The sequence below is a fragment of the Medicago sativa genome, chromosome 3 (assembly GCF_051527215.1).
Source record: "Medicago sativa cultivar Bolivia chromosome 3, Bolivia_mono, whole genome shotgun sequence".
NCBI lineage: Eukaryota > Viridiplantae > Streptophyta > Magnoliopsida > Fabales > Fabaceae > Medicago > Medicago sativa.
Window position 1 is genome coordinate 11649981 of NC_140751.1, and position 11053 is coordinate 11661033.

Below are 11053 nucleotides of genomic sequence, written 5' to 3' on the forward strand. Positions count from 1 at the left end.
TAGCACATTGTGTGATTTTCCTTATGATGATATTGATGTGAATTGGCAAAAAAAATGGAAGTTAAATGTTAGTGAGAGAGTTAGGCATTTTATGTGGATGCTAAAGCATTATAAGTTGCTAACAAATTGCAAGAAAAGTAGGATGGGTCTTGGCCATTCTATGTGTGCTTATTGTGGTGACGTGGAGGAAACAAGTTTACATGCTTTAAGGGATTGTCCTTTGGTGCTGCCATTGTGGAAAGGTCTTATCCCAAATGAAGCCAATAATCAATTCTTTATGAGTAACTTGGATAATTGGATTAATTTCAATTTAAGTCATGATGCCGGTTGGAGGGGGGGATAGAGATTGGAAAGATATTTGGGCGATAACATGCCATTGTTTGTGGACATGGAGGAATAAGAGTTGCATGAAAATGATTTTGTTAGACCAATTAATCATGTGAATCATATTTTGAAGCTATCAGAAGATTATTATCAAGCAAGAATGGCTAACCAAATTGCTTCCAATAGACAACGTGTGATAGATTTCATTAGGTGGAGGCCTCCACAAGTTAATTGGGTGAAGTTAAATACAAATGGAGCGTGCAAGGGTGGAAATATAGCTGGTTGTGGGGGTATTATTAGAGGGAGTGATGGAGAATGGATTGGTGGTTTTGCTAAATTCATTGGCGAGTGCAGTGCGTTTGTGGCGGAGCTTTGGGGAGTGTTGGAGGGTTTGAGATATGTGAGAAGGATGGGATATACAGCAGTTGAATTGAATGTAGATTGTGTTAGTGTGGAGAAGACTATAAAGGAAAGTATGACAGATAGTCACTTGGGTAGAGCGTTGGTTAAAAAAATTCGTCACTTATTGGAGATGGATTGGAACGTTGTTGAAGGTGTGACTATAAAGGAAGGTGTGACAAAAACTTTGAATTTATTATGAGTTAACATAATAAATAAATAAATGTTCAAATATTTTTTTGAAGGGAAAATATGTTTAAAATATAAAAGATATTTTTTTACAAATACTGTATTTACTCAATGATGTTTATTTTGTGTGACATGAATACAAATTCGCATCATCATATAAAAGACTTGTGAAATATTTGAATAGAAGAAATAATTTAAGGAGACTCAAATAATAACATAAATAATATCAAAATAGTTGGTTTTTTCATAAACATCATACTTCTACTTTTAATTAAAATCCAAATTTTATCAAAATATATATAATTATAATTTTTTTTAGGCATCTATACTTCTACTTTTAATTAAAATCCAAATTTTATCAAAATAATTATACGCATTATGCAACACTAAAAAAAAAATATACACATTAGCGTAACAAAAACCTGAACAGACATAATGTGTGTGTGTGTGTGTGTGTTTGGTATCATTAAATGACAACGTGAATAAAAATATTTGTGATGTTGTGATGATTAAACAATATTGAAATTAAATATATAAGTGATAAAAAAATAATAAAATTCCTTCATAAAAAAGATAATTAAATTAAATGGAACCTCCTTAAAAAAAATTAAATGGACCAGTTCAAAAAAATTAAATTAAATTAAATAGAAAATAAAACAAATTGAAAAATAATTATTAAAAAGTAAAAGAAAAGATTCATGAGTAGAGGTGCTTGTGAAATAAATTGCCGAGTAGTTTTTTAAAGTAACATTCAACAACTTTTACCCAAAACTCATTCCATTCAATTTTATGCATTCAAAAAAAGTATTTTTTTTTAGTAAATACTTAATTGATATTGTGTTTGACCTAACTTCTCCTTAAATATGTAGAGAAGTTGAAAAGAAAAAAAAATCGGGTCAAACAGTACCTTAAACTTGTGAAACAAAGGACTATATATTATCATTTTTCAGCTAAAGTAGCGAAGCCAAAAATGAATTTAAGCTTAAAATTACTTTTTGATTATTTACTAGCCGAAACAAAGGACTATTATCATTTTTCAGTTAAAATAGCAAAGCCAAAAATGAATTTAAGCTTAATTTACTTTTTGATTACTAGCCAATTATATTTGGGTTCATGTGTGCAAACATCCATATATTCTGGTTTTCCATAAAAAAAATAAATAAAAAAAACAAAAAAAAAAAAAAATCCTTGTGTGTAACTTGTAAAGTGCTAAACATTAGATTGTGATGGCAAATACCTAATATCAATTAAGAAAAACACTATACTTGTTTTCAAGTCGACTAATTTTTAACTTAGATTGAAGAAACTTCAAGCAAACAAGTTGACATCATGAATTTGGTGTGTATCACTTCAACTAACGGTAAAAAAAGTCATCTCGGCCCCTTGATAATCGATCGATTTATGAAGAGTAAATCCAATCAATGTAAAATATTGGAAAGGCTGATTTCCTGTTTTACAACACAGAAATCACAGTAATATTTCAGCATCTTTATCAATTCCAAAAACATAACCTTTTAATTTTTGTTTTTTGACAAAATTCAAATAAATAGTTCTAAAGTAATTGTCAATAAAAATTACTTGCATTGCATCTAATTCCCCAAATGCAACGTAACTCATCCTCCCAAATAATTTGTGTGTTCCTGGCAAAAATAGAATAGCAAATAATTTATCCTCCATACGAATTTGTGTTTCCTAGCAAAACTAGAATAGGAAAAAGCTACCACATACAAACCTTCTGGAGTTTCTGAATTAGTTTATACAAATTTAAGTTCCAGTAGATAATTGCTTTCAGCAAAATCATGCACTGATCGACACTTTTTTTTAAGGAACGTTATATATATATATATATATATATATATATATATATATATATATATATATATATATATATATATGGGGTTTGCTAGAACACACCCACTAGTTTTTATGTGGGAGTGTTTTAGCAAGTAAATAACTAAAAAGTGGTTAAATACACCCTAAGGTGTATGTTGCTATAACACACCTTCTAACAATAACAAGTGGGTGTGTTCTAGCAAATCCTATAGGCATTTGCTAGAACACACCCACTAGTTTTTATGTGGGAGTGTTTTAGCAAGTAAATAACTAAAAAGTGGTTAATTACACCCTAAGGTGTAGCTTTGCTAAAACACTCCCACATAAAAATTAGTGGGTGTGTTCTAGCAAACCCCTATATATATATATATATATATATATATATATATATATATATATATATATATATATATATATATATGAGGAGGGATCTATTGACTTCTGGAGTAACTCTCTAGACTTATTCTTAATCTTGACCATTGATTCTAATATTAATTCATGACTATGATTAATTACTAACGATGCCTATTGTAAGATCTGTATACTCCTTCTTCCTTCACAATCTGCAAGCACTCTTGAGACTGCAAAATAATTGACGTCTTATTATCAAATTATCAATCCATACCTTTTTTAAAAAAAGTTCAGTCAACACCTACAAATCGATCCATGTCTTCAATCTCATAAAATCAACGTTAAGGGTGTAATAATTTTTTAGGTTAAACAACCCATTTCAATTGAAGACATCCCTTGTGGATGTCAATAATATGATTCAATATTCAACCTTCCAGTGAATTAGCCAATTATTTGAAGCTATTAGGCAACCGATTCATCTAAAATTGACATAAACTACTTTTAGATGATGGAATTTTGTATCGATTTCAATAGCTAATTAGACATCAATTTTTAACTTTTAGATGATGATGGAAGTTTAGATATTATAAATTACTCATAGATAATAATTTATTTGCCAAAATTGACTTGACGGTATCATGTATGGGTTGTTTTTCTGCTAAAATTGATTTGCTTCTCATGAGTGTTGCACGGCACGGGTATAAAAATATTACGGTAGACATCATTAGTAACGGATCCCTCCTATATATACATGGGGTTTGCTAGGATACACCCACTAGTTTTTATTAAGGTGTGTTTTAGCAAAGATATAACTAAAAAGTTGTTAAATACACCTTAAGGTGAATGCTGCTAAAACACACCTTCTAAAAAATAAGTGGGTGTATGTTAGCAACTCCTATAGGCATTTGCTAGGATACACCCACTTATTTTTTAGAAGGTGTGTTTTAGCAAGTTATAACTAAAAAGTAGTTAAATACACCTTAAGGTGTAGCTTGCTAAAACACTCCCACATAAAAACTAGTGGGTGTGTTCTAGCAAATCCCTATATATATACATATATATATATATATATATATAAAGATTAGAGTTTTCTCTCCTAGGGTTTCCACCTACTTGATATTTTCCCAGTTTCCCACTCCTTCTGCCCTTGTGAGAGCTTGTTTTCAATCGTTTGTGTATCAAACTGATTGTTATGCCTTTGTTTTTACCTCATCTCTATTGTGTGTTGTTTAGTGTGTTTTTTTGAATGATTGGCGGTTTTATGTTCTCAGTTTTGGCTATTGCTTACCCTTCTTTTCATCTCTGCGATGTTGTACCCATATGTAGGAGCATAATTAATATAAAGGAACATGATGAGCATGGAGGGGTGGCAGTGTGGGGGAGAAGAAGGCTTTTCGCGATCCCTTGCAGTATTCTTTCAATTAAGGATATGGTTAATCCGCATCCAGGGTTCAGGAGATTGCTCTACACTATTAGCCATCAGTTGCTTACGGTTTCAAGTGCTATGGTTTCTCCTCAGAAGGCTCATTCTGGAACAATGCTGCATGGTAGGGTATTTTGGGTATGTTGCACTTCAGTTCCTTGCATAGGACATTTTCTGGTAGATCACTGCAAGTCTTTGAATATTGAATCCAAAAATATATCTCTAGATGTTTCTGGAAGAAACCTTCAGGTTATTCGTTTTTATAATAATTTTATCTATTCTCTAAATATATTTCATGGATTCAATTATATTTGGCACATATTTTTGGAAGGATATATTTGGTTCAAAAACTCATTACCTTGCTGTCAACTCATGATTGGAGGTTGCATGCCTATGTATTTTTCTTCTATAGTGGTTTGTGGCGGTTTATATTTGGAAATTGATTGCAAAAATATGTTTATTTGGTCTCAAAATATATTGGATATTCAGCTTCAAATTATGTTCCATATAGCAAGATTTGTTTGGTTTTTATTGCTGGATTTGGGCTTTTTGGTTCAGCAGAAGGTTCTAGTATCTATGTTTCCTAACCTTATAAATATCAGTCAGTACAAAGGAGTTCCTCACACTCAATCAATTTGCGATTATCATCTTTCTTTCTTCTACTGCCTTCATATCTATCGCAATTTACTCACAATGGCTTCCAATTTCTCTGCTGGTACCGCTGCTGCCAATCGGTCTGCCCATGCAAATTCCAACTCTGATTTGCTGGACTGCTGCTTGGTGGGTAGGCTGTTGATTTCCAAACCAGTTCACTTTGTTTCGTTTCGTGATCGCATGGCTCAAGTTTGGAAACCTGAACGTAAGGTTGAAATCTCAAGAATTGACAACAATCGCTTCATGTTTCAGTTCTTTCATCATAAGGACATGGAGCGTGTGATTCGTACTGGTCCTTGGCTCTTTGATAACTTCCCTCTGGTGTTGCAGAAAGTTTCCTTCGGCGATGACCCAATAACTACTCCGCTGGACACCATTGAGATGTGGGTTCAAGCTCATAACCTCCCCTTTGGTTTCATGACGGAATCAATGGGTATTCTTCTCGGTAGTCAGGTTGGTGGTTTTGTCAAGTATGATGCGGAGAATAACTTTGGTTCTTGGAGGAGGTTCATGCGTCTCCGTGTTGCTCTAAAGGTTGGTGAACCGTTTGTGACGAGTTGGGAATTCGAAAGAGAAGGTGCTGATGCTGTTATCGTGTTGTTCCACTATGAAAAGCTCGGTCACTTTTGCTATGTTTGCGGAAGATTGGGGCATAATGATAGCTACTGTCCTGATCTTTATGCGGATGGTTATGTTGATGAAGGCAAGCGTTGGGGCCCTACACTTCGTGCTGAGTTCAAGGGCAGCAGTACCGGAGGGGTTGACAATCAATGGCTTCATGATAGTAGGAAGAATGGTGGTATGAGTGACGGTGTGGTGCATGATGGCATGGGTCCAGTAGCGCATTCTTTCAATCATGCTAAGTTTGGTCGAGTGAAGATTGGTAGGGATTTGGTTAAGAAAGTGTTGTTGTTCTTTAAGCTTGTGAATGGTACTTGGGTACCTTTTGATCCAGCAAGGTGTTTATTTGAAGAAAGTGTGCCTCAAGAGACTCCTCCAATGCGTGACATTGCTCCAGTTCTGCAGATTGCTACTTCCTATGAACCGCAAAGCATTTGTATAGCTGAAAGTGATGAGGAACGCATTGCTCGTTTGATTCAAGAAGCTAGGCTCAAGAATCCTCTCCCAATTGAAAGTGCTCAGTCCGGTTTTGTCTCTAATGTCGCTGCCCAGCCTCCAATATCACAATTAGCGGCGTCTTTGGCACACATACTGAAGGTTGGTCGAAGTGGGATGCCTAATCCGAAAGTTAGTACTGATGGTACAGTTAAGATTGCCTCTGAAGGACCTAAACAACTCAAAAGGCTTCGCATGGAAGAACTCGAGAACACCGTTGAGCAGACTAAAGAAGGTGTTGAGATGAATGGCTCTAATGTTTCAAAGGGTGGTCAAGATACGGCTAGTAAGGATGTTGTTATGAGGGATAGGGGACTAGGTGGGATTAATAATGTAAAGGCGGGACCTGGACACCAGGCCCGCCTAGGTAAATGAGTCTTATTTGGTGGAACTGTCGGGGTTTAGGTAGCCCGAGCACAGTTCCTAATTTAAAGTACCTAGTCCGAACTTATAAACCGGATGCAATAATCCTGTCTGAAACAATGACAACGTCTAATAAAATTGAAGAATTGAAATATGTGCTGGCTTTTGATTACTGTTTTTCTGTTGACCGTATTGGAAGGGGAGGTGGCTTGGCATGTTTATGGAATAAGAACTTTAACTGTACTATCACAAATTTCTCCCAAAATCATATTGATATGGAAGTTAATGACTCTCTGAGGGGAAATTGGAGGTTAACTGGATTCTATGGTATGCCAGAAGGAGGGAGGAGAAGAGAGTCTTGGAATTTACTTCGACAATTATCCAATCTTTCTCAACTTCCTTGGTGTATTATTGGTGACTTAGTGATATTCTATCAGCTGATGAAAAGAAAGGAAGGTCTAAGCGTCAACCGTGGCTTATTCAAGGCTTCCGACAAGCTGTTTTGGATGCTGGACTCGCTGATATTCATATGGATGGCTATGATTTCACTTGGTTTAAAAGTCTTGGAACTGCTCGCGCTGTGGAGGAGAAATTGGATAGAGCTATGGCTAATGATAGTTGGTTTGATAATTTTCCTAATGCAAAGCTTGAGTGTCTTACTACCACGTCCTCTGATCATTACCCTCTTTTATTAGATTGTGCTCCACAACCTGTGCCTAGTTCGGGCCAACGTCGTTTTCGTTTTGAGAATGCTTGGCTTGTTGAACCCGAGTTTAGGTCTTTTGTTTCTCAAAGATGGCAAGATTATGGTGATCGTCCTTTTATGAATAAACTCAATCACTGTGCTGCGGATCTATCTAAATGGAGTATGAATACTAACCAAAACATCAGACAAGAGATTCGCAAAAATCAACGCAAGCTTGAAGCTATTCGTTCACATGTGGATGCCTCTAATGTGAGGTATTTCAATATGCTTAGACAGAGGTTGGACAAACTGTTGATTAAAGATGATTTGTTTTGGAAACAACGTGCTAAGACCTTTTGGTATCGTGATGGTGATCTTAATACGAAGTTTTTCCATGCGGCAGCAAGTACTAGAAGGAAGCTGGATAGAATTGAACATCTTGAAGATGAGCATGGTTTTGATTGTCGGTCTGAAGATGGGCTAAAGCATATTGCCCGTGATTATTTCATGAATCTTTTTCAAAAATCACCAAGCTCACGTGCCAATGTCATCAACCTGGTTCCAACTTCAATCACAGGAGATGATAATGATTTGTTAACTGCGAACTTCACTTTAGAGGAGTTCAAACAGGCAGCTTTCTCCATGCAAGCAGATAAATGTCCAGGACCCGATGGCTTTAACCCAGGTTTCTATCAACACTTTTGGGACACTTGTGGTCAAGAAGTTTATCAGGCAGGGTGTCATTGGTTAGAAAGTGGCGCTTTCCCACCTCATGTCAATTCTACTAATATTACTCTCATTCCAAAAGGCGACTCTCAGACTTCAATGAAGTATTGGCGGCCTATTGCTCTCTGTAATGTTGTGTATAAAATAGTAGCCAAGGTGCTTGCTAATAGGCTCAAACAGGTGCTAGATAAGTGTATCTCTATAAATCAGTCAACTTTCGTCCCAGGTCGATCTATCTTAGACAATGCAATGGTGGCTATTGAAATTGTTCACTACATGAAGGCGAAGACAAAAGGGAAGAGTGGAGATGTTGCACTTAAGTTGGACATTAGTAAATCATATGATAGATTAGATTGGGATTACCTACGAGAGATTATGATTCAAATGGGTTTCTCATCTCGATGGGTTGGTTGGATTATGCTTTGTGTTGAAACGGTTGATTACTCGGTCTTGGTTAATGGAGCTTCTGTGGGTCCTATTGTGCCAGGACGCGGTCTCCGTCAGGGGGACCCCCTCTCACCTTATTTATTCATCATTTGTGCTGAAGGACTCTCTTCTCTTATCCATGAAGCTGAACGCTGCAATAACATTAGAGGTACTTCGATATGCAGAAATGCACCAATTATTTCTCACCTCCTCTTTGCAGACGATTGTTTTCTTTTCTTTAGAGCTTGTGAAAGTGAGGCTGTTTGTATGAAATATTTTGACTACTTATGAAGAAGCTTCGGGGCAAGCCATTAATTTACAGAAGTCAGAATTATTTTGCAGTCGTAATACTCTAGATGATTTAAAGAATCTCATTGCTACTACTCTCGGTGTCCGTCAAGTGTTGGGTACAGGTAAATATCTTGGATTACCATCAATGATTGGTCGCAGCAAACATGCAACCTCTAAATTTATTAAGGATCGTATCTGGAACAAAATAAATTCTTGGAGTAGCAGATGTCTCTCGCAGGCTGGTAGGGAGGTTCTTATTAAGTTTGTCTTGCAATCTATTCCTTCCTATGTGATGAGTATTTTCCTTCTTCCGGGATCACTAATCAATGAGATAGAAAAAATGTTAAATTCTTTCTGGTGGGGACACAATTCAGCAAATTCTCGAGGACTGCACTGGCTTTCTTGGGAACGTCTTTCAGTTCCAAAGATGTTTGGAGGTATGGGAGTTAAGGACCTTAAGGCATTTAATATGGCTATGGTTGGCAAGCAGGCTTGGAAGTTGGTTTCATCTCCAGATTCTCTGATCACTCGTTTACTCAAAGCTAAATATTTTCCTCGAAGTGACTATTTTGGAGCTAGTTTAGGCCATAATCCTAGTTTTGTTTGGCGTAGTATTTGGAGCGCTAAAGATGTGATTCGGCGGGGTTTTCAGTGGAGTATAGGCACCGGCGAACATATACCAGTTTGGGATCACCCTTGGATCAGTAATGTTGCACGAGTATTACCCTCAACTCCTCATCAATTGGAGTGGCCATTTATCACTGTTTCTGATTTTCTGATTACACCTCAGAAGCAGTGGAATATGGAGCTCATTAATGCTTTTTTTGACAATGTTACTGCTAGAAATATTTTTAACACTCCTTTGCTTTCTTTAGTAATTCATGATGTGCCTGTTTGGAAGTTCGAGAGGGATGGTACTTACTCAGTTAAAAGTGCTTATAAGGATATTTTGAATCATGATGTGGCAGTTGTTCAACACCGTGTGTCGGGTAACTGGAATTGTATCTGGAGTTTAAAATTGCCTCCGAAAGTTAAGAATTTCCTTTGGCGAGCTTGTCGTAACTGCCTGCCCACAAGAATCCGTTTGCAATCTAAGGGAGTTCAGTGTACTGATAGGTGTGCAATGTGTGATGATTTTGGCGAGGATAGTACTCATCTGTTTTTTCTGTGTAATAAAAGTATGCTTTGTTGGCAACGTATTGGTTTATGGAGCCCGTTGATGGATGTTTTTGGAAGCATCGCAATAATAAGGTATGGAATAACATTACTGAAACAGTTCAAGCTATTTGTGCCCGTGCAGATTCTCTTCTTACTAGTTGGAGGAATGCTCAGCATATTAGACATCCTATCCCTCACAATTCTGACACACTGAATGATTCAAAGTGGATCAAACCAAGTCCTGGCAGGTTTACTTGTAATGTTGATGCATCTTTCTCTCAAGCTCGGAATCGGGTTGGTATTGGTGTTTGCATTCGAGATGATGAAGGTCGTTTTGTTTTAGCTAAGACTGAATGGATGACTCCGCTCCTTGATGTGGATTTGGGTGAAGCTCTGGGTTTATTATCAGCTATGTACTGGGTTCGCGATCTGCAGCTAGGTATTGTGGACTTTGAACTTGACTCAAAAACTGTGGTAGACAGTATTTATGGTCGTAAAAGTGGCGTCTCTAATTTTAGCGCAGTAATTAATGATTGTAGACGTCTGTTAGCTTCAGATTTAGTAACCTCTGATGTTAGGTTTATTCGGAGACAAGCCAACGAAGTTGCTCATAGCTTTGCTAGAGTGGCTTTGCGTCATGCTAGTTTCCATATTCATATTAGGATTCCATCTTGTATCTCTACTATTATTTTGAATGAAATGCAATAAGCTTCTTCTTGTCAAAAAAAAAATATATATATATGTAGATATGTACATATATATATATATGTAGATATGTACATATATATGTGTGTGTGTGTGTGTGTGTGTGTGTATATATATATATATATATATATATATATATGTAGATATGTATATATATATATATGTAGATATGTATATATATGTACATATATATGTAGATATGTATATATATGTACATATATATGTGTAGATATGTATATATATGTACATATATATATGTGTGTGTGTGTGTGTATATATATATATATGTGTGTGTGTGTGTGTGTGTGTGTGTGTGTGTGTGTGTGATTTTTTTTAAAGAAATGCTTTATATATTGTTATAACTAGCCTACTGTACACCAAACAATAAATAACTGGCTTATTGTACGTTG

General features: G+C 36.0%; 2 protein-coding genes, 1 long non-coding RNA gene and 1 pseudogene across 3 annotated transcripts; 3 read left to right on the forward strand and 1 right to left on the reverse strand.

Annotated features, from left to right (window-relative positions):
* Positions 1 to 2267: 2267 nt before the first annotated feature.
* LOC146935730 (uncharacterized) lies at positions 2268 to 2727 on the reverse strand. The gene is made up of 2 exons (XR_015030344.1): positions 2645 to 2727; positions 2268 to 2552 (listed from the first exon to the last, which is right to left on the reverse strand). It is a non-coding gene; the product is annotated as an uncharacterized LOC146935730 (long non-coding RNA).
* A 2677-nt stretch (positions 2728 to 5404) lies between these two features.
* Positions 5405 to 6664, forward strand: LOC146935731 (uncharacterized). Its single transcript, XM_085749089.1, has one exon. It carries the CDS (start codon positions 5417 to 5419, stop codon positions 6662 to 6664), a length of 1248 nt encoding a protein of 415 aa, XP_085605215.1. The 5' UTR covers positions 5405 to 5416.
* Positions 6665 to 7167: 503 nt separating this feature from the next.
* Positions 7168 to 10615, forward strand: LOC146935732 (uncharacterized; annotated as a pseudogene).
* On the forward strand, positions 10296 to 10646 carry LOC146935733 (uncharacterized). The gene has a single exon (XM_085749090.1). The coding sequence runs from the start codon at positions 10296 to 10298 to the stop codon at positions 10644 to 10646; it is 351 nt and encodes a 116-aa protein (XP_085605216.1).
* The last annotated feature ends 407 nt before the right edge of the window (positions 10647 to 11053 follow it).

Excerpts from the sequence above, each read along its gene's own strand:
- LOC146935731 (XM_085749089.1), top strand. The coding sequence starts at position 5,417 with ATGTTTCAGTTCTTTCATCATAAGGACATGGAGCGTGTGATTCGTACT.
- LOC146935733 (XM_085749090.1), top strand. The coding sequence starts at position 10,296 with ATGACTCCGCTCCTTGATGTGGATTTGGGTGAAGCTCTGGGTTTATTA.